This window comes from Vidua chalybeata, chromosome 6 (genome assembly GCF_026979565.1).
Source record: "Vidua chalybeata isolate OUT-0048 chromosome 6, bVidCha1 merged haplotype, whole genome shotgun sequence".
In the NCBI taxonomy this organism is placed as follows: Eukaryota; Metazoa; Chordata; class Aves; order Passeriformes; family Viduidae; genus Vidua; species Vidua chalybeata.
In genome coordinates, this window is record NC_071535.1 from 52,094,558 (window position 1) to 52,119,031 (window position 24,474).

The following is a 24,474-nucleotide window of genomic DNA, read 5'->3' on the forward strand; positions in this document are numbered from 1 at the left end:
TAAAAGGCTGTGACTTTGGAATTATGTCCTGCTACTTTGTCTGCTGCACCAAGCAATGGTGAACTGTTTGTATTCAGCAGGTATTTTTCGATGGTGAGGTAGGCCTTTTCCACAGAAGTGAGATACAACATGCTGATTTTAATAAGGCATGGAACATGAAAGATGGTCTTGATCCTTTCTAGCCCACAGACATTTTTCTGTTAATTTTAAAGACCACAGAAGCAGATCATAAGACCATTAAAAAAAAATTAACATCAGAAAATAGAGAAAAATACTAGTCAGGACTAAAAAAAATATTTCTAGGATGTTTTTGATTTTTTTTTCCCTGCAAAGAAAAATTAATTAAAAAAAAATAGAGGTATTTCTGTGTTATCTGTTTGCCCCTTTCTTTGTGCAGCTCATTATTAGGGCAGCAAGCAGTGTTGGGCATTGTAGGCATCCAGTCAGTAGCAGCAAAGTAGAGATGAATGATTACAAATAATAAGAGATTCAAAATGTATGAGTATTTAAAAAAATTATTTCATTTTAAAATTTATACAGTCAGTGAAACAATCCTATAAAATGATTTTTCTAGGATGTTACAAGGCACATAAATTACCAAATATAAACATAGAAAAGTAGCCAAAATCATGAAGCCCACATACACCTTTAGCTATATTAGAGGTGTGTGAATGATTTATGAGAATGTGAATCACTTTATTTACAGGGTAATGAATATTTCACATTTAACAATAACCAACAACATTAAAAAGAAGGGGAAGGAAAAGCTCATATCCAAGAACAGTGTCATGTTTTATGACTCCAGAGGGACTTGAATTTTTTGAAGCTCATCCTTGGGTCTGAGGGCTGTGCGCCTGCTACTCCTTCCCTTATGGGCTGCAGAACATCACCTGGTATAACCAACCAGCTCTACTGTCTGACACAGGAAGGGGCAATCTCTCCACTTCCCCATGCTTCCATATTGGGCAACTTTGTGAAAAACAGAAAGGATCTACACATAGATTGAACACTCAGCATTGTCTTCAGCTTTAAATAGCAAAATGGTGTGAAGGGGCTTTTTCTTTACTTTTGAGTAATGGCTTTGAGAAGTTGTTTGGCATGCAATAAGCCATTATATTCTACTAATTAAGAAAAGATTGCAAAACATACAAATAGTAAATTTTTATTTCATTTCAAGAGACATTACCAAATAATTTCTCCAAATACCCATTTTCCACCTGCATATATATATTTCAACTAGACTAACAGTCAGGGATTCAAAGTAATGAGATTTTGGTACAAATATATTTCATTGTGTATTTTCTTCTATTAACAGGATTCACTCCTTTATGTAGCTCTAAGTATACATTCACATAATAAAGAGTAATAATTTGGCTAAAAAGATATGTCTATTTATTATCCGATTGTAGTATCTGCCTATCAAGGGTAATTTGCTATAAAAGATACAGTACTAGAAATAAATAGTTCTAAATCCAAAGGTCTTCAAAATGGGGTGTCATTTCCAGTCTGTGTTAAATTTTCCAAAGTCCTTTTAAAGCATTAACTAAATTCACTACACTTGGGAGAATAATTTGGACCTACATACATGAAGTCGCACTCACATGAGAAGCTTATTTCACTTAATTTCCTTCTTGGTTTTGTAATGGGCAGAAACAACCAGATAATTGTCTGGATTCATGTCCCTGATGTTTGGAGATTTGCTCTGGATTGGAGACGTTTTCCCATCTACTCGGGAGATCTGAAGCATTCGGCATGGGTCATGCTTCAGTAAGTAACCTGCAAAAGTCTCCCAGCCTCCTCCAACACGAACCATCACATGTTTGTTGTGAAGCATCTGAAATCACATAGGCGGGAAAAAAACAAAAACAGTCTTGAGAGGCAACCATTCACAAAGAAATCATACTTTTTTTGCTGTTAAAAACTGCTTACTTTAATTGAAAGCCAAAACCATATGATGGTAGTACATAAAAGGAAAGAAAATACTGTACAATAAAAGAAAAGGAAAAGAAATAGTAGAGTGGTTTTTATTTGCATTTTAAAAGTAAATTTTTAAAAAAGGTAAGAAAATGAACTGGTATTTTAAACTAAAGATTTTAATATTTTATGTAAATATATGCTACACGTTTTTCTAGTCCTATAGCATGGAGTCTTTCTGTTCTTCATGTGTTTAGTAGAAATATGTCAGGGAACATGAATACTTAAAGTTTTGGGTTTTTTTTTTAATATATTAGTAAAGACACAATTTTACATTGAATTGAAACTGGCTTTTCATTACAGGAGTAGTAAAGGGCAAACAAGCAAAACAATTTCCCCTCTCTCTGAAATATTTAAGAAAAAAAAAATTAAGAAAATGAAGTTACATTTATTTTAACAAGTCTTGCTGGCAATACATTATAATAAAATAGTTTAATGCTGTAATTAAAATAATCCAATGAGGTACATCAGAAGTAATTTATCTGGGTTTGCAAACTCCTGAATTTTCTGCCTAAATTCAAATAAAATTTTTCTCCAAGTGCCAGTGTACCTTCTCCCTTGCCTACCCTTGAATTCAGTTGATGATTTTACTAATTTCTTCCTTTTGTTTCTCCATGCTGAAGTAAGTGAGGTATCGTAAAGCAGCACATTCTATATTTTATTGGTTTATTTTATAACCAATGTAAATTCCACATTGAAAAATGCTTTGATCAGGATATCTCATGAAATGCTAAACAACATTTAGCTGTAGTACCAGAAATTAAAAATTGGTCCAGTAAAAGGTTTCTAGAAGACATTTGACACAGTCTGTGTTTTTGAATTTGGATGTATGGCAGTGATGCTAATATTGAGATGTACAAAACTCCCTTGAGGGCTGGCAGTATTTGCAGTTGAGACTTAGATGTTACATAAACCTTTTGTAACACAGCATAGCAAACAAAACAGGAAACATCCTCAATCAAATAAAATCACACATAATAGAAGGCAAAAAATGAACTTAAAAAAACTCCTCAACCAAAGAACCCCCTCCACCTCAGCCTACTGTTTGAATTCTGTGACATCAGGAGACAGATTCACCTGGAGTGAAGAAAGCATGGCCAGCTGTACAACTTACTGAAGTTTGAAAATCAGTTTACGTTTCTAAGGAATGGAATTCTTCATTAGAATAAGCAGCTGCAGATGAAATCTCATGTGATAGTTTTCATTTAAAACACTGTTACACAAGGAAATTCTTGTTTGTGCACTTTGGTTTTTATGTGAAACACAATGTGCAATCAATTATGGATACTGAAAAATAAAGTTACTTCTGATCCATCAGAAAGAGGTGCTCAAGCACTCCCAGTTTAATGAGAATATCTCAGCTATTGAGTCTGCGCTGTTGCTCTGGGTTGTATGGGTGTTTGCTTCTACAATAGCTGTTCACAAATGAGGTTTTTCTCTAGATTCATGGGAGTGAAAACAGAATCAGACTTTTTCTCTCAAGGTTTGTATTTTAGTTTCAAGACTTTGATTTGAGCTGACAAGGATATGAGATTTGAATCATGTCTTTAGTGTGGACAATATATCATGAAAGAAGCAATTGGTTTTTGCATCAAGTTTGAAAACTGAAGTTCAACTGGAGACAGAGCTTTAAGACAGTCTAGAGAATTTTATTTAGCAGCTTTCTTCTCTTTGAATGCCTTAAAAAGCTTTTGAGAAGTGCCCCGGAAACTTTTAACATTAAAACAATTTAAGCCAAACTGGTGCAATACAGCGTGGGGTGGGGAGGGGTTGATTGTGCCTGAATTTCAGCTTCCCCATATTATCATAGGGTGATTCATGTTCCAAGAGCAGTTAGTACCTGGGCTTTTGATTAAGATGCAAAGTTAGCAAAAAGTATATTTGGTTCAATTTTCCTTGCTGATTACTGTGCAAACACACTATAAACACACTATTTCCTGATGCTTAGGTTAAATGCACATCTTTTGTCTTTCCCCTTTTTGATCTTTTATCTTTTGTGGTATTATACTATTACAAAATTCATTGAGTGTTTGCTTTCTACAGGCAGAGTTTTTCTACATCCTAAGTGTAGTAACTGTTTATGCTGTGCTGTGCCACAAATGCACCATTTTACTCCAACAGTCATATTTTAATGTTAGTAACAACATGATGAATCCAAAATAATTTTGCTAGTTTCAGAATTGCTCCAGCTCCACAGAAGTATGAAAGACTTCTTAGCATGGAAAAAAACACCAACAACTTGCTCTACTTTCTAACTGCAAAAGCAGTTTTCTCCCCAAAATGCTTCAGCTGAAGATGAAACCTTTGAGATTTCGTATTCCATCCAATTCACCTTTTCAATTGCATGAGATCTATGAGAAGAAAAAAAGTTGGATTCTACAATAATAAAGTTCATTAGTACCAATTTAAATACATTCATAGTGTACATGTATTTTTACACTGCTATCCAGCCAACTAAAACTAAGAAAATCTTTTCTGAAAGAAAAAATCCAACATATGTTTATGATTGCCATAAATTCCATTATTTCAGTCTGAAGCAGGGCTGTCACTAAAGCTCTTTTCTCTTGAATCTATCACTGAATCTACAGTGAACCAAACATATAACAAACCAGAGGACCAGAAATAGCATTATAGAGGAAGAAATGATAGATTGTTTTGGTAGGCACCAAGGTTGTACCCAGAGATAACAAGGGAAATAGTTAATAGAAGTTAGGTGACACTAAGCTATCATTGCATAGGACTTTGGCTTCAGAGTAAAATATAGTCTAGGCAGTTATGGTTTTCAGATACCGTAAGTTTGGTGAGTTCGATGCCTTATTAAAGAGATATTAGGCTGTATGTAAAGACAGTAAGTTTATCTAAATAAGCAGCATTTTACTGACTTGAAAAAAAATCTGTTCTGTTTTATAGGAACTAAAAATCTGGTTTATAGTTACAGTTCTGTGGATGCTGACAGTTTAGTCAGAAAAAAGAAACAGGTAACTTTCGCAGGCATTGTCCTGGGGAAGTTGTGAGAAAGCTCAGAGAAAGAATTAAAACAAGTCTTATCTTAAGTCTTTGTAGCTGGTGTTTGTGAACCTGTGGAACATGTTATACGTGATGTTATGGGAAGATATTTACAAAGAGGTGTTGTTTCTAATTAAGCAATGGGGTGACAGGTGTCATTAAGAACCATCAGGTTCTGGGTGAACGATGTTGCTTATAAAAACATGAAGTTTTGTAATAAAGTAGCCTTTATGCCTTCTGAAAATGCATGGAGTGTGTCACCTTCATTCCCATTCCTGACTCAGTGGTGACACACTCAGATTATAACTTTCTTACAGAATATTTCAGGAGGTGAGAGGAAGAAGAAGGAGGAGTTACACACTATAGATCTGATCCAAGTACTACAAAAGCCAACACAAAACCCCTGCTAATTGAAAAGGAATCTGGAAGCTAAATGCAGCAACCTAAGGCAAATAGTTAGTTGGTATGGCCTTATACCAACTTCAGAAACAGTGTAGGCTACATACTGAGAGAATATTGACTACAAAAATCGAAGGTGTTTGGCAAAATAATGCAGACCATCACACTAGTGGCTGTGCAAAAAAAAATTCACACTCACAAAAGTGAAATATTAATGAGATTGCTAATGAGAAGAAATCAAATTTTACTGAATATAAGCCACTTATACTTAGTGTTGACCTGTGATGTTTCTGGGGATACTGTGAAATGTATTGATCTAGAAGCCCAATTCATGATGTTGCTCTGAACGCCACTCAAAGAAGGATCCTTAAGTCCTAAGATACAAGCAACAAGATACATCTACATGACAATAAGGAAATACCACTGACTTATGTGCATTACTGTAGCAGACTGCTGCCCACAGCAAGCTTGAAGGCTTTGCTGCCTCCACTGAGAGGTACATACACCCATCCACTCACCCACAAACAAGGCACCCTCAGATATGGTGCCTCTAGGTGATGATTCTGCTGCAACCCCCACTGATGCTATTTAGGAATCATTTTGCTCCAGCTTGTCCATACCACTTTTGATGATCTACTCTCCTGTCTATGAAAAACAAATGACTTTCTCAAATCTCAGCAGTATTCAGCATTCACTAACCATTCTTAGTAAAAAAAAAACAAAGTGAAAGCAGGATACAAATCTCAGACCAGGAATGGGACTCAGATCTAGGCTTTTAGTCCACCCCAGTGAGTCTCTGGGCCTGTATCTAGACTATGTTGTTATCAAGTAATGACAAATTATTCTGCAGTGGGACATTTTCATGGAGTAGGGCATCTCTTCCATATAAGAGACTGTAGTCTTTCTCTTCCCAGTTGTGAGAAGAACTGATGTTTGGTGCTTGCAAAAGGTGAAGTCTTGGAATTTGATGCACATATCTATACGGAAGATGAAAAAATATTATCTGCAGATTTGAGACACTACTGCTTCAGGAAACAGGGCCAGCAAAATTAGTCTTCAAAATCCCCAGAGATTCCAATGCTTGGCAGTTACCCAGGTCTGCTTGAAGGTGGCCACTGAAAATTCTCACATTTATCACTTAATGTGGAAGCTGGTCTAGGTTGGTGAAGCCCTGAAAAAGACTCTGGAAGACTGGCAGTGTGCAGAAAAGTCTGTCCAGCTGTATGCCTTCCCAGAGGCTCTGATGACAGTGGTTCAACATCCCTGACAGTCACCAAGACATGCAAAAGTTCTTGCTAACAGTCCATGCTAATAGTCCATTCAAACAGGATGGCTGGGGGCTGGCCAAGAAGAGGACACCACCATAGCAAGTGGTAGAAGGCATTTATTCAAAATTAGGTGTTTTCTAAATTCACTCAGAGATGCGAATTTTCAGAAATTTATAGGTAACTTTGTTACTACATGAAGTTTTTCTACCTCTCTGAGAATTCAGTGACCTGAAAACACCAGAGTGTGTAACAGGCTCCTGATTATTTGCTCGGAAGCCAAATGTAGACATTAAAAATATCTCATTAGCAAAGATTATGCAACTTCATCACTAGAATTCCTCATAAAATTTACAGCAAAATCCTGAAGTATGATCTGATTTAATCAACAGCCAGGTTCTATTTAGATACAGTCCTATTTTAAAAAGTTTATAGACACTGTAGCATAAATATTATAAAAGGCAGTACTGCTCTTACACACAGAAGACTCACTTACACACAAGGAATCATGGGAATAATTCCCATCAGAATATGGAAGAAAATCAGCTTCCAGTGGGAAGGCTAGAAAGCTTCCCTCCAACTACACTCTCTTGGCTTTCATTCCCCTTTTGTCATAGAATTTGTGTCTTCTTAGAGAAATGTTTTAGTCTAGTAAAATAGTAAAGCTTATTTTAGACTTTTAAGGAGTCACTTATGTGCCTGAGTGCATGTCCAAGGGATTAAAATGAAACCTCACCTCTACAAACCTGAAAAAGTGCAAATTATGTAGCCAATTTCAGGTACTAATTATTCATCCATACTGAAGTAATCTATTTGCAGTCTATTAATGTATATTTTGGCAGATGATATTTTATTAGTCCCCTTATTAGTCCTATTATCCTAAAAATAAGTAAAAAGAAGTCTTTCTCCACCTGAAAACCAGGAAATATGCACTCCTCATTTTCTCTTGTCATCCCTCATTAAGTCACATTTTGCCTAGCTCCCCTCTTTATATAGGATTATACAAAAATGTTTTGTATAAAAATGTCTACTAATTTTAAAAGTTCCAGATGATGCGACCTCAGCCATTACATATGGATTTGTTTAAAGACCAGCTCTGACTTTCTGTGTTGTCTTTCTAAAACCCCAATAAAATAGCCTGCACTTCCTCTCTCTTCAGGCACCATGATAATGACATGGAAAATAGATGGCTCTCTGGATTAACATCTCCCTCTCTTTTTTGGGGAGTTATATGTTGTAAATCACACTAAACAAATCTCTCTTAGTTGGAAAAAAGTTCATAAAAAAGCTCGGACTGAAAAAAATATGTCAAGAACATATGTTAATTGCTTGTCACAATATTTCTAGCTATGCTACAGTTTGGTTTTAGAATTAACATACTTCCTGAATTATAAAGAATTTTATTCTAATGTTACATCTTGGGCTGTATCAAGCACATTAACAGGTATCCACTTAATTCATTTAAACAACCTCTGTTTCAGATCAAAAGTCCAAACAGATTTTGTTTATGCAAACACAAAAGGCATCTAAATAATCATTCAGATATGTAAATACCCAAAGGGCTATTTAAACATTAAAAGTATTAAACAGAAAATGGCAGGTGTAACTATGCATTTTTCTTATTTTCAAAATTTAGCTGTCACTTCACTCTGCAAACAAAATTAATCAAAGAGGACTGTAGACATCTCTCTGCATGCAGGACATTGAGGAGGTCAGCTGCAGTAAAGACGGTGGTTTTAAGCAAACCCTTATCCTTTTGAAGGTAAAAGTAAGTGAGGTTTTCTGCAAAACTGTACTGAGTACTAAATGCCATGTAATCCTCCTAGGCAAAAACTAATATGATAATAAGAGTACCAAATAAAAAAAAGAGGAATGGCAGCAGAGTGGTATATTATATACAGTGGCATCTTTAAGACAAGCACTATCTTTTACTTAATATATGGCAAGATACCTCATCCACCCAATTAAGAATTTAGGGTTCAATTTCATATTTTTGTACCATTTTCTATATTCAACTCCAAACTGCTTCAGATACCTGCAGCAGACACACATTAATAGTGAGGGCGTTTTTTTTAGCAGTAAGAATGAGATAGTATTATTATTGTGATCTATCACAGATACCACTGTATCTTCAAAGAAGACTTATTCTTTAAAAAAAGCCACCTCTCTTCAATTAAGACATAATGAGAGACTCATAAGATTTAGTGGGCAACAGACACTCCTAACAGTCACTATTCTAGGACAGAATTTTTAAATTATAAGTGTGTTTTCATTAAATTTTCTTCCCTACCCATATTTTTGTCATTTTTCTATTACACAGTTGAGTATTCAGGATTTGTAAAATGATAGTATCATTATACTAAAAATAGATACAGCTTATAGTATCATTATAAAATACTATTACAGTAACAAGTTATAGTTACTGTAATATCATATTGTATTATATTATTAAATAGATGTTACCTATTGTTTCACACTTTAACCTAGTACATTTTGAAATAAAGTAGAGATGGAAATGTTTAAATATATAAATAAAGTGAAGATGTACTCCTCGCTGGACACTTATTCAGTAACAGATACACTTTTTTACCAAGTGAAACCAGTCACACATTTTCAAGAAATGAATGATGTAGTTCTTGCTGAAGTCATTGGGAAGTCCAATTCTTCAAAATGTATTTTGGGTCATGTGTTTTGGAAATCTGAGCCAGACCCTTTTGCTAAAATAAGTAAGATTTTTTTGTTTTATGAAAAGGCCCCTAGGATAAAGGTTTTAAAACCCTAACTACTATATCCTTTGTTAATTGAATCCACTCCTTTCAAGCAGCCTTCTCGTTCTCCTTTTCATCTCACAGATATTTCTATGAAAAGATGTATAACAACATCAGCTGTTTTATTTCACTAAAACACATAGCAGAGAGCTCTGTCATTTAAAATAGGAAATGAATTGCTTCCACCCAACTCATCTTTACTTAATTGATTAGTCACTTTGCTTGTGTGTTGATTTCTCCTTTTTCTAAACTGATATTGCTGTCCATTTGGCAACTGCTCCTTTTTCAAAACCACTCCTTTCTGTGAAAAACTTAAGCAAACAAGGGTAAGTAAAGCAAAGTTAAAATGAGATTGCCTTTGTCTTTTGGGATTCAGTTTCTTTTCAAGCCTTTTATATTCCATTTGTAAATGCCTTAGAGATTAGGACATCCTTTGAGATTTCTACCTCATGACTTTCCAATTTATTTTTGCAATAATTACTCAAGATGTTAAACTACCTTATCAGTCAAAAATCTTGGTTTTTACAGTGCTTATGGATGCTAATATAAGATGTCATATTTTCAGCATAGTGCTGGTAACACAACTGGGAATAGAAAACATCTGTGCTGAAGACAGGCAGAAAAGTAAGTGGCTAGTGATTCCACTGAAATCAGATTGCTGTAGCTCAAAAGCAAACACTTCATATATTACTATACCTTGTTGGTATGACCTATATTATGTTAAAACACTGCTTAAGCAACTTATAATTCATATATGATTGCAAATTACTCCTAGCAGGAAGGCAAGTGGAAACTGTAAAACCATTTAAAAATCTGGGAACAGTGCTCCCAAGTATCTCAACCCTGCACCTTTCACCATTACACAGAGCTAAATCCTGCTCCACTCTTTCAGTTTGTGCAGAAAGCAAATCTCCACCAACCCTCACAGCTATATGAAATGAAAACAAAAATTGACTTAGATTTAGTCACAGCTCAGGAAACTAGCATGTAATCAGGTCAGAAACCCAATACTACAGGGAAAAAGTTTGCAAATTGTTCCTAGAGAGTTCCCCTAGAAGGGGTACAGATGTGGAAAAGCTGATGGCTTACTTACATCTGGATTTATAAAGGTCTGAAAGAAGCTAGGAAACACATATTTGATCATGAAGACACCGGGTGTCTAAAAATGAATAGGATGCTAAATTATTAAAGCCTTATGTGATCTAAGAGAAATAAGTAATTTCACAAGCCTGCATTTATAGCAGATAGCAGGTAAATGACATGTTTGCAGCGGTATCAGGAACAATGTACCAGAAAAATCTTCCATTTGATGTATCAGCAGAACATCATGCTAGGACAGCATCGCAGCCTCCCAAAAGAGGCAACAGCAATTGCTGAAAACAGTACTCTGATAAATCTAACAGTACTCTGATAAATCTAACAGTACTCTGATAAATCTAACAGTACTCTGATAAATCTAACAGGGTATCACTGAAGATCAGCCAATTGTGGACTGTGAGAAGTACATCAACAGCAGGGTAATGACAGAATAAGAAAGTAGAAAACAGGATGTGGGGATGAGCAAAATGATGGCCACAAACAGGTGGCCTAGAAGTACCCACTGGAATGTTAAAGACAATAGTACTTGAGACCAAGGTGTTCTGTGGTTATTGATACTGTTATTGTATTCCATATCTCACCATATATATCTATCTGTGCCAAAAAACTGTTACTGTCTCTTTCAGACCCTGATGCCTTGAGAACGCTAGAACAGAGGCTAGACAGAGTTAAAGAATAAAGTATGTATTTATGAAAAGGCCTTAATGGATACACCTTGCACAAGAGCCTGGCCAGGGCTACACCCAAGATGAACCAAAATGGTCACAAAATGGACAACCGGTCATGAGGTCTCACACCTCTATAAGGTTTGTTCCATTAGCATATTTGAGTTAATTATCCAATTATAGCTTTAGGAAGTCCCATCCTTCTTGTTTTCTCTCTTCCCATGCTCTTGGGCCTGAAACTTCTAACAGTTGTCCTTGGTCCCAAGCTAGAAAAGGAATTGTTTTGTCTGCCTACCCTGTGAAGAGAACTTGCTAGCACTTAATATGAAACTCAGAACTACACAGCTAGGCAGCACAGAATCTGAAAAATATGAAAGCTAAAACTTAAGGCATCACCCTGCATCCAGGACCCTTGTGTATGTGGGGTTGTGATCATGGGTGTTTTCAAAATCTCCCCGCCCAGGTGGTTTGCTGCTTTTCATCACATGGTGTCTGCTCACGGGCTGCTTGGTCTTTGCTCAGGGAAAAGTTTTGGTTTTTTCTTTTTTTTTTTTTTTTCCCTTGGCTTGGAGAGAGTGTATTTATCAGGTTTGAGCTTCCTTGGGGGCAGTTCTGCACATCCCTGCTGGCGACCCTGCTCCAGGAGAGAAGATGGGAGCAGAACTCTCGCTCTTTTGTGGCAGCTTTGGGTTTCCATCTGTAGCCATTTGTAGAAAGCACATTTTACAATTAGAAACTGTTTCAAAATGAACTTTGCAAACTCTGCCAGTAGTGAAAAAAAAAAAGCCAGTGAGGTGCTGGGGCTGGTACACCTGGTGTCCCCCAGTGGCCTGGTCCTCCTGCTGCCACCTCACCACTGTGATGCAGAGCACGGCAGCAGTGGCGTGGACCCCACATGAGCCGACAAGTTTCCATCTTCCTCTAGAACTGCCCTGCAGCTCCTGCCTTCCTGGTAGGAGATGTCACTATCCGGTCTTTTGTTCCTGGGGCCACGCAGCTGCCTGGGAGGCACCATTTTAGAAGTGAAGGGTTTGATGTCATCTCCCTGCCATGTCCTTCAGCTACGTGGCCGCCAATGGTGGGCGCCATTTTGGGAATGGCATTTCGGGCCTCTCAAGGGGTTGTGAGGTCTAGCAGTTTAGTAATTAGCAGTTATTTACTTTTTCTTTTTTTTTCTTTTTTTTCTCCTGCCTGTTGACATTCTGTTTGTTAATAAATTTTTGTGGGTTTTTTCCACTTCGATCTACTCATATTCATTCCTTATTAGTGAAAAGGGATTGTATGAAGTCTTAAAGGGAGACAACTCATTCCAGAATGTTCTCCATTAAATTGTCTCAAACCAAGAGACAAGGGAAAGAAAGTTTCTTCTCAGCAGACATCTAAGAATAAGCAAGAATCTAGCAGCCCACTGAAATCCTCAACTGATGTAGCACATGGTATAATGAAGGCTAGAGAGGGAAATCTCAAGGCAAGTCACAGTAATTACAGCTTAAAAGACTGAAAGGACAAACTGGAAGCGGGACTGTCAACACTGTCCCATAAAGTATGGGATCCAGCACAGTAGTGATTTTTAGCTGATACACAGTCTGCTGAAAAGATAGTAGAGATTGTTCCATAGTTTCAGTGATAAAGAAAATTGCACATGATACCTGACCTCAGCAACTGAGATATTTGCAAAGACCCATATGGAAAGCTGTGCCTGGGAAACTGAAATTTTACAGGAATGGCATAGGAACAAAGAAAGATCCACTTGCACAGTGAAGTGAATGGAAAGATTTCATGAAGCTTGACACATTGAAGAACAATCCTTTGATTAGTGTAGAAGTCCCAGTTTGAGGGTGAGCATTTCTGCAGTCATTCTGTGTATCATTAAGGATACTTAGAAGCCATGAAATAAGATTTTGCCTTCTGCAAGGCAAGTGAGGAAATGGAAATTTTTCCCTTTTCACATTGCAAAAAATGCAACATCCTTTGTCTATTTGTGCATGCCAAGAGATGAAGTCAATATGCTTGGTTTAATGGCAAAAACCACTAATGCACAGAAGTTCAGCTATTTGTATACCTGAAGCAGCCAGGAATTGTTTTAGAGATTGAAACCACAGCCAGGTAAATCCTGTATGGCACAGATAGCTATTGACCTCTGGAATTAACAGTCGTGTTTCTACAAAGGGAAGGCATTAGGACTGACTGTAGCAAAGATATTGCAGTTAATGAAACTGCTTATTTCTCTTTCCAGACAATAGCAGGCTCATTGAAATAATTATTCCAGGTAGTCCTGCCTAACTAACTGAAATTGAGATACATTTTTTTATTGATAAAAATAATATGACAGTTTGGACATTTGAAATTCTTATTCTTGATTTAATTTTTCCTCAAACCTTACATTTGGCTTCTGTCTGAAACTATTTTATAGAACTTGGAAATAGCATATGTTTCATGTCTAACACTAGATCTTGCTTTACTGTTTGAAAACAACATCTGGCATAGGTGAGCACTCTGTGTGCAAGAAATAACACAGATGCAGAAGTAAACACAATTCCTGTTCATTAAGAACAAGTGTATTTCCATCAAGTGAAGGAATTTATGCCCTGGACAAAGATTAATAGTGTCAAGGAAAATTATTTAGACCTGGGATTCATGTTCAGAATGGAATTTGCAAGTAAAGAGATTGTGCATTTCCAAGCACTTCGGGTGACATCTGGTGCATTGAGGTCTGAGGGCAATTAAGGTGACACTTTTTTGTTTCTTACTCTCTAGACACATATGTCTGGGCCAGCCACAAGGAGGACCTTGTCCCTATCAACTGAAATGTGTGATATTGAGCAGAAATCTACTTGCTCTTAGCTGCAACACTGACTCATAGGAAATATTTTATGCAACACTCAGCAGAAGAGATGATATGGCAAACAGATGAAATACATAAAAAGAAATCAGACAGAGTTTATGAGAGTAAGTGAAAGTGTCAACTTGCAAATGGTATGTCTGGATGGAGTTATGGAAAACCATATGTACTAAAATCAAATAATAGAGGTAGGGGAAGACTGTATTTAAGAAAAAAAAATGTAAAAAATAGCATTAGCCTGCTAATATAAATTTATGAGAGATTTCTTAAAAAGAAGAAAAATACTTTACTCTTACCTTTGAATAAAAACCCAAACAAACAACTAATTTTCTTAATTGTAATGATTAATCTTTCTATTAGCATCTGGAGCTCTGAAAAGTTTCTCTTACAGAAACCCAAATAGACACAGACAATTCTCTCTCACTTTCTAATGTCAACTAAGTTTTTACCTCTCAAGAAATACCTCTAAAATAATGTATTAGAGCAGTGAGGTAGTATTCAGAATAAGGCAGAAGCAGAATTTAATAAGAAATAAAAGTATGAGTTCTATTTATGAACTGTGCACAAATTTAAAACAGAAACCCCACTGAATACAAAAAGGAATTAATTTTACCCAGACTATCAAGATTCTCCTAAGTTACATTCCTTTAAGGATGTTGAGTCACTTACAGAATGTATTCATGCAGAGTGATCATCTATTTAGATTTTGCCACTGAATTCAGCCAGTCTAGGGTTTCATCACGCAAATGTGTGTGGGTTGCATGTGAATATGCTCGTGTTATAGGATTGCAGAAGTACATGAAAATGTTCTTATGAATCCTGGAGTGCCATCTGTTCTCTAGCTATTTTTTAATTACTCATTCCGTGTCTTCTAATTTTCTGCCTCAAAACAGCAAAATAAAAGAAAGTACCTACCTCCTGCAACTAAACAAAAAACTGCACATCTTCATCTACAGAATTCTTCTCACTGCCTGCCTCTGGAAGTGATGTGCATGTGGTAAGTGACAGATGTTTTAAGTCCAGCACCGACTGATTTCAGTTACCACATCTATGGGTTTCCCTGTCTGAATTTTTTTTTTTTACCTTCCAAATTGCTTTAAGCAGATACTTTCAAGTGTATGCAAGATTAATGCAGGAGCTGAAATTAAATGCTTACTTGTTTCTTTTATTATGCATCCCCATCCTCTGGGATACCAGCACAGTACCCAACAATACCTTCCCTGTAGTTATGATCTTTGTAATATTTGTCACAAAAGTGATTGTTGGCCATTTTCCCCAGATCACTGACTTTTGCCCCCTGTTGAAATAAAGATGCTGCTGGTCCTTTAGTGGTTAAAATCATGACCCATAAACTTTAAAATTGTGTTTAAGGTATTTCAATTTACCCAACATTCAAAATTAAGTCTAGTTGAGATAGGTATGGTAACATCCTCAAATTGACCATAGCATTTCAGTTTAATATGTGAAGTCCAAAATCAATAAATAAACAAACAAACAAATAAATAAATGGCACATCTAGAATCATCACAATTCAGTAGCTTAGTATAGCCTATTAAAAAATTCAACCCCAAACTAAACCAACCCATCAACAAAAAAATCAAAAAAACCCCACAAAGCAAAAACCATCGAACACATCAAGTCAGGATTGCAGTAATAAGGAAAATCACAAGGAGGCAGGCAAACATCACAATCAATTAAAAGCATGAGAAATAGAAATAAAAAAATATACTCCAGAGAAATGAAGATCTCAAAAAGGATAGCACTTTTTCATTTCCTCATGCAATAAAAACTAATAAAAATGAAATATTTCCAGATACCCTAACAAGGAACTGAACACCATGTATTTTATGCTGCAGATTTATCTTTGGGAAGAACTAAAAAATATATGACACTGTAGAGGTCTTCTGCACTACTAGTCAGTGTCACAAATACTGTGATTTTTAGATGCTTTTCTGCCTTCTATGAATTTATTTAGGATTAGCAGCTGCCTCATTTGATTTGGCACTATCAAGTAAGCAAAAGGAAATTTAATAGTTTTAAAGTGAGGGTCCCAACAAAAGAATACCAGAAAGATTTGAATTTTTCTGGACATTCTCAGAATTGTCATTACACTTTCAGATGCAGAAACTGCCTATATATTTTTGCATAAGAACTTCAATAATGCCTTTACTACTCTGACTTTTTACTTCCTCATGGTATCACTTTCAGGAATGGCAAGTGCTGAGGTGTCTGATCCAACCCATAAGAGAAAATAATATGCAATGACTATAATACTATTTCACTTCCTCAAATTTTTGAGATGTAGGTTTAATTATAAGCTCTAAATACATATTTTTCACATGTCTTTCAGCAAGTAAATATATTGTAATTCTATACTTCAAGTCTCTAGGCTTGGCATAACAAGACTTACTTGTTCCATTTCATCTGTGTACAGGCTTGCTGGCTAGTCAAAGGTAGGAACTGTGAATATATGTGGATAAAATATCAAGATTAAAAAGTACAGTTTCCGATAATTGAGATAAAACCACTCAGAGGGTAGCTATATTTGAAATTAGGAGTTTTTAAGATTTAACATATGCATAACATAACTCCTCACTGAATGCTTGTAGATGAAATTGGTCTATGCACAAAATTATTGAGCTGTCTATATGTTCCTGAAGATGAAGAACCTATAGTGCACAATTTCAATGTGCACTAGCCCCTGCCTTACTGTGACTGCAGCTTATTAAAATAAACATATAAAAATAAAGAAACAAACATAAAAGATCACCACCAACATGATGCATGGCAATGATGGTAGCTATGAAGTTTAATTAAAGTGAGACATGTAAAACTGGGGAAGTTTCATTCATATGACTACACTGGCCTGTGGAGATCATGTACTAAAATCCAGAAGTTTTCCAAGAGAAGCTATAATATGCTTACAATCAGTTTATCCCTGGGCCAAAGAATGAATGTTCTTTTAAAAAGCTTTTTAAAGCAATACAATATACTAGCCAGACATAAAGCCATTTGTCCTTGGTTGCTTAGCAATCCTAGAATAGAGATGTAAATAAATTCATCCAGCCTTTATTTCCGACTTAATTCAAAATTACATTCTATTGTCTAATCATCGCAAATATATTTAACAATATGGTCCTTTAGAAAGAAACTATTATTTATACTATCCTCTACAAAAAGATTCATTAAAATGTGGGTATACTGAGGATACTGCTTACAAGAATCTCTTCTAGTAACATCAGCAATAAATAAATAAAATTGAGATACAACTATTTTTTTTTTCAAGCATGGGTTATATTTCAGTAATTTAATCCATCTACTTTTCCTCCATCTTTCCTCTACAGGATGTTTATTTCCTGTACTTTCCATAACCTAACCCACAAGCTTCATGGAAGTCTGATCCCTGGATTACAGGTGAGAGGAAATTAAAAACATATAGACAGCTCAATCATTTTGTGCACAGACCAATTTCATCTGCAAGCATTCAGTGAGGAGTTATGTTATGCATATGTTAAATCTTAAAACCTCCTAATTTCAACTCCTAAGGAACAGAAGTAGAAAGGAATGAGCATCGAAACAGAGAGGAGTGCAAACCTTATCTTTACAAGTGCCCCATGGCAATCCAGTGCTCCAGAATGACAAGGAAAAAACAGAGGAGTGCAAACCCTATCTTTACAAGTGCCCCATGGCAATCCAGTATTACAGAATGACAAGGAGAAAACAGGGAGCTGTTCTTGTTCCAATCTCTTAGCTGTCTTGTATTCTGATGCCAGAATATTCCTCAAAGACATGCAGTACAATTTTAGTATCAGTCCAGTAGGAGCTATTGCTTAACATTTACGTTAAGGTGAAACACTGCATATGAACATTTGTTGTGGAGTAGTAGTAGCTGCTAACTCACATTCCTAAAAGTAATTTCGTTCATTTGCCCAAAAACCTAAGTTACAGTCTAGTTCTACAGAAATGTAAATTAATTCCCAATATACTGAAAGAGATTTTCTAGTCTGACTCTCTTCCAAAAAGTTCTGGACCATGGTGTGAAGGCTTGGCCTTCAGTTGCTTCTCATTGTGTAGGTGTAGCAGTGGCTGTAATCCCATCTCCTCCCACTAAGAGTTCCTAGGTTTCCACCACTCGAGACTCCATCTCCTTCCCTTGACGAGTTGCACCTACCACCCTTACTATGTATACCAAGCAGTAAGGAACTGTGGATGCTGGACCAATGCCACTCTTTCTTTATCCTGAACTATAGAATGTATACTTTTAAAGAAGGAAGAGTACATAGTCAGAAAAACAAATAATGGGCAGAAAGCTTCAGAAAAGAAAAATACTTCCCCCTCCCATTCGTATTTATACAATTCCACTTCTACAGCTTCATTCAACTTGAGGTTCTTTTCTTCTTTTGAAAAACGCTTAGATTCATAACCCTGTACTTTCATAAGCCTGTAGGTGGACCATGATAAGGTTAAAAGCATCAGCTGACCAACATTTAAGATTAAAGATAATCATGTGTATAAGTCTGTATTTGGTCTGTTATTTGTTGTATGTCTCGTGAACAAAGAGTAATTAATATTTTTTTTTTATTTGTAGAGCAGTTATCTTTGAAAAATGCATCACTCATATATTATATTTCACTCTTTTCCCGATTATCTCCTCATCACAGTCCTGAGTGCCAGCAAGTCTCTGCTAACATCGTCCTTTGGCCTCACTCTTTAAATTCATCATCAAAAAAAAAAAAAAAAATTAAATTTTACCCTTCTATCTTTTAACAACACTATGTTCTCACTTTGGCCAATTTCCAGCTCAGTTTGCCTCTACATATAGGGTACATTATAAATGGAAGCAATCTTCATAGTTTCATGCAAATTGAAGGAAATATCTGAGAAACCCAAGGTCCCAAGAAGTGAGTACCTTGCCAGCCAACTCTACCCTGTAGTATCACTGCTTCCATTGACCTATTACTGGAAGAGGAGCAGCTTTCATGGGAAAATTATTTCAGAGAAATGGGAAAATTTTTCAGATAAAAATATCAGTGAGCTGGCAATATTCAGAAAATATTCCTTCAACCAATATCAATTATATTTATGAGAACTGTCAGGACTCTGTAAGGTACTTCAGAAAACCTATGCAAAGCACAGATAACCCATGATTCTGGTTGGCTGCCTACAGAGTGCCTCAGATTCCTTCTGCTTTATGATTCCTAGTTATGCTGGATACCTTAGTCCATGTGCTTTTAGATAAAATCTAATAGGCAAAGAACAGAAAAGTCTCAAGATATGTTTTCCAGTCTTATATATGATCAGTTAAGGGCAACCAAAATCATGAAAACAATTACACAGAAATCTGGAAACTGTCTCCTACCTTCATCCTCTGGTTTTTAAATCAACAGAGCTACATGCATAAGCAAGAAAATTACATTTGGAAAGTATCTAGAGGCAGATTGTTTTAATAGATCTTGCTTGAATTTAGACTAGAGGTTATTCTTTTAAATGAACAGGCCTGCAATAAATTTATTTAACTCCATGGGTTTCATTAAAATGCCTTCTAATTTACAGAGTTATGAGGGGAGAACAAGGGTGGCATAATTTCAATAATATTTATCCTTAGGCTTAATTTTCTTTAAATAGTACAAAACATTCTCTCAAAGTTTTTAAAATGATGTCAGTGTGAGTCTATGGGGCATGACGTTACAAAGCTGGAATGAAATTATGTCACTGCAAATCTATGAAACCAGCATTGTCAGTAATAAACCAAAGCTATACTAATGTGTTTAAAAAAATGTGAAAATTGTCTGAATAGAATTTAAAACTTTAAATAAAATTAAGATATTGCAGATTGCAAACTATTTCTCCAAGACTGCAGTCATTGTTTTGACTATAGGTCCAAATACACATATATATTTGGCTAGAGATTCAAATCTAGTCCAATGCCATCTGTAGTATTTTACATATTTCAAATCTACCATATCTCAAGTGACTTGACTAGCATAGAAGTCTTTGGGCCAAATTTGACCAGAGTATAAGTAATACTGGGAATTACATACCAAGTACAACAACTGGAGAAGAGTACAAATGGCTGGAAAATTTAAACTAGCATACTAAGTGCACAAGATTTACTCTTGCTGCAATGTGAAAGCAGGAAATCCACAACTGGTCACTCTCCCAGCTTCTAAAAATATCCATTCAAATGCAAGTCAGAGGTGAATTAGTTGCATTTGTGAGGATATCATGAGCAGAAGTTAACATATGGCAACATGGCTGCATGATATTTCACTGATATCAGATTTTCTTGCTACACCTTTTTCTTTTCTTTCTGGGCCCAGATTAGCACTTGCCATCATCTTGAAGCAAATTTCTAATATATTTGAACTTAAAATGGGTTTGCTCTGTAATTGTATTGCCATAGAGAAATTAAGGATCGGTATTTAATCTTAAAAAATGTATGACTTTTACGTATGTAACTATTTCATTTCAAACACATCGCTACTTCGTCACAGTCATTACACCCATTTTTTGAATCTCCTTACCAGATCTATGTGTATATCCTTACACTATTACTCCATTAGTAATGAACATAACTAAACATACAAATTAGAAGTATTTTATTTCTCAGCCACATTAATAAATCCTACTAATGTCCTAAATTGTACACATATAAATCACTTCAGAACTTTTTTTATTCAGGCTTTTATTCTAAACAGTTTAGCACAAAATAAATTTCAGCTGAAATCAGTCTCATCTAGTTCGATGTGTTAATGTTGAATTTTTAACTGCTTTGACCCAAGACAAGATATTTTACATGGACATGAAACTGCCAGAATTGACCAGTTTGGTAAATTTGGGCAATAAAAGACAAAATACTGATGTTCTTGTTCTCCACAGCCCTACTTTGACAGCACATCTGATACTAACTTTGTTCGTAATCCTCACTTTTCCATGAGACAGATCCAGGAAAAATCATGGTAATACTATCACTTTTGTTCTGTGGAATTCATAGTTTATCTTTGGAATGCTTTCCAGGAGTTTACTGTACTTTCATGACACTTGTGAGTGGCTGACCAGGTGCCAAGCCCTGAAATCCATTTAAAGTGCAGTGAATGTTACCAAAAAACCACAGTTCCTTGGCATGAAATTTTAAAGATAAAAAATTGATGGCGTTAAAAAGAGAAGCAATCAGACTTAAAGAATGCACAGAATTTTCATATTGTGCTATTTTTCTGTGGGGTATTTAATGATTTTAGGACTCTGGTAACTCTCTTGACACAGGAATGAATTATTTAAAGTTAGTATTAGTAATTCAGTTTAGTTTTGATATCTGCTAGCTGTAACCTGACAGCACTTCAATTCAGTCACATGGAAATTCCCTGTTGTATATATTCTAGTATGCTGGATCTCTTTGCACTCATCAGTTTCATATCTTTCTGCAAATACCAGAAGAAACATCGTTCTAGGTTCTGGCAAAGATCTTGGAAAGGGAAAATGTGCTAGTTGCCAAAAAGACATTGATTACTCTAACAGAGTAGCCCAGAGTTTCTATCATTTCCCTTTTGTAAATGTAAACTTGTTTCTGATTTAGAACTGATTCCTGGCAAAGGCGTTTTCCTTAGTGCTCGTTTGTGTATAGCTAGGCTCTATGTTGACTCTCATCTTAGAGAACACAAACCACTTTTCACTTACTCAGAAGCATGAATAAATTTTATAACATTTAGTCCTGTATTTCAGGACAGGAAGGCAGAGCAAGCACACATAATAGGAACAGAAGCAGCACTTCTATTGCATGTATGCTTTTAAATCACTATTGCAATAGCAAGAATTATGTAAAACTTGTTAAAAAAATGTAACAAAAAGAAGAGCTATGTTTAGACAAATCCAGTATGTACACATCAAGTATGCAAATATCCTTGCATCCTTCAATACTTCATCCTTAGATTTCACTTCCTTCAGATATGTGCATTTTAATTAATGCTGGAATAATAGATTTTCCTTTGATAAGGTGATCAGGTGATGCTTTGGTAAAGCCTGAAAAAGCAATGGAAATGTTCTCGATTGAAATGCCTTCTCAAATACTGTCTGCCATTCATTGCTGCTACATCTGAACTGTGCAGTAAACAGTGCTTCCTCTGTTCCACACCTGTATGGTATGTCCTGGCCATATCTTAATCCATGAGAAAGCAAGACTTTTTTTTAACCTTACCTCTCCTCCTATTTTCAGGTTATCACAGAAGAAGCTGCATGCTCCATCTGAACATTTAAGAAACCCTGTGTGTCCAAAATGATATCTACTTCATATTCTAAACACAGACCTGACCAGGAACCACTGTTGCAGTTTCTAAAAATTTCAGTTGACTGTCTACAGGTCTGTTAAATCTTTAAAGCTTTATTCAACTTTTATTGAAGAACCAGATTCCCAGCTGGCACTGAGGAAGGTAATTTCTCCAGAATCTTTGCACACTGATCTTTGTCTTCACAGTTTCTCTCCCTATATGCAGTTTAATAGATATTTTTCATTATAGTGCATTTGTTCTGCAAAACAGTTTGACTAGATTAAAAATTAACATGCAGACATAAATATTTCAAACTCAGGGCCAAAACAGAGAAGGTTAAATCAACATTTCCTTCTTGCATTTGACATACTTAAAGGGTACAGTTTTCTCTTTTAATTCACCTGGATGTCTAAAAATTATCCAGTTAACATATTAACTTTCCTTGATGTATTTTGGGTTGACATTTAAATTTTTAGTCAAAGGACTATGATTTCACAGATGATAGTGTGGCACGTGTGCATTTGTATGCACCCATGTATAACTGTGTACACACAAAAAACACGCTCACATAAAATACATGGAGTACCCTGTGCACAGGTAAGATGGGATATAAAGCAGACAAGAGTTCCTAAATGCAAACATATGTGTTAAGTTGGTAGATCATAATAGATCTTCATAACATTTTTTCCACTTCTCTATTATGAATAAAGCAAAATGAATGTGTGTTGTAAAACAAAGTTTCTTCAGACTGGAGAATCTATTAAGTTAGTATTAACTTTTGTTCTAAAGAGACTTTGCTTTTTAAACAGTTTTTGTTATTATGTTAATCTTGAAAGTAAAAACTAATTGTTAGGACAAGATTTTTAGTTCTAATTGCATCATGCATAGTCCCAAGCAGTAGCTCTAAACGGAGATAAAGCTACAGAGATCTTTCCCTTAGACAAGTTTTGCTAATGCTAAGCACCAGTGCTGAGCAATTCTTTCCATGTAACTTTCTTCTTAAAGTATCTCCTAAGCAGTTATTATGAATTTTGAACAGTTAAAGAAACATGAATGTGAAGATCATAGTGTAAAGTGTAATTATGTCTATTTTCACATCAATATATTCTTTCATCATCAGGATATTCTTAGTTTTTGAATTGGATGCTTTACTTCAGTATTAGCAAAAAAAGGGAATATTACATAAAAATTCCTGAAGTATTAAATGTCAATACATTCATATTCACTAGAATCTGCAAAAAATTACTTGATGGCTCGAAGTCAAATATAGCCAGAGTCTTGGCTTCAAAAAATACTCATTGATGAACCTTTTAGATATATATATATATATATACACACATATGTATGTACTGCCAGACCTGAATCAAATACTTTATCTCCATATTTCCTACAGCAAAGATTTCATGCCACAGACACCATGGTATATAGCATAAAGCTTTGAGCTTTAAGGCATCTCCTCTGGCTCAAACCTCAGGCCAGTTTCTGGATGAAATGGAAATAACAGTAGAGAACAGACAGAGTTAGAGAAGCACCATCACAAGCCTAGTCAGTATGTTACAGACATATTGCTTTTCACCAGTCTGAAAGGAGGGATGTGGATGCCTTGCACATTTGAAAAAAGTCTTTGCCCTGCTATTCTATATATACTGAGATACTCCAAAAGCACTTTGTTTACTTGTCCTCAATACTTTTTTGTACTGATGTGATTTCCTGAAGCACGAAGAACCAGCTTTACTTCTCAGAGATTTATTTTTTTTGTGCTGTTTGCAAGAGACTCAAGGCTAGGTCAAGACTGAATACTAAAATGATAATAGCTAATTAAAAAACCCCTGAACAAAACCACATCCCCTTTGCTATTACTTTTCCTAAGCTGAAATGTGTTTTAAAATTAGGCCAGTAAGACTGTAACCCTGAGTAAATTAGCTACATTATAGCTGAATCTGTAACAAAATTATACACAGTTATCAATACATGCAGACCAGGTTTTCATGGCCTCTTTCAAAATCTGGGTTTATGTCCAGAATTGCTAAGAATTGTTAAGTAGGACTTTGTATAGTATCTTTGCAAACACTATATTAAATTTAAAAACAAAACAGAAAAAAAAAATCCTACCATTCTAGCAAAGACTAAAGAGAAGGAGGGAGATGAGAACAACGTACACTTTCAGTATGAAATTGCCATGATATCATTCTTTGG

General features: G+C 35.6%; 1 protein-coding gene across 2 annotated transcripts in view; it reads right to left on the reverse strand.

The window, feature by feature from the left end:
* Positions 1-1,211: 1,211 nt before the first annotated feature.
* The window catches only part of GAS2 (growth arrest specific 2), an 81,618-nt gene continuing 58,355 nt past the window's right edge, over positions 1,212-24,474 (reverse strand). For both annotated transcript variants that reach the window (XM_053945423.1, XM_053945422.1), the window contains exon 8: positions 1,212-1,834. In XM_053945423.1, coding sequence (XP_053801398.1) covers positions 1,616-1,834 — 219 coding nt within the window. In that variant the 3' untranslated portion in view covers positions 1,212-1,615. The remainder of the gene's footprint in view (positions 1,835-24,474) is intronic.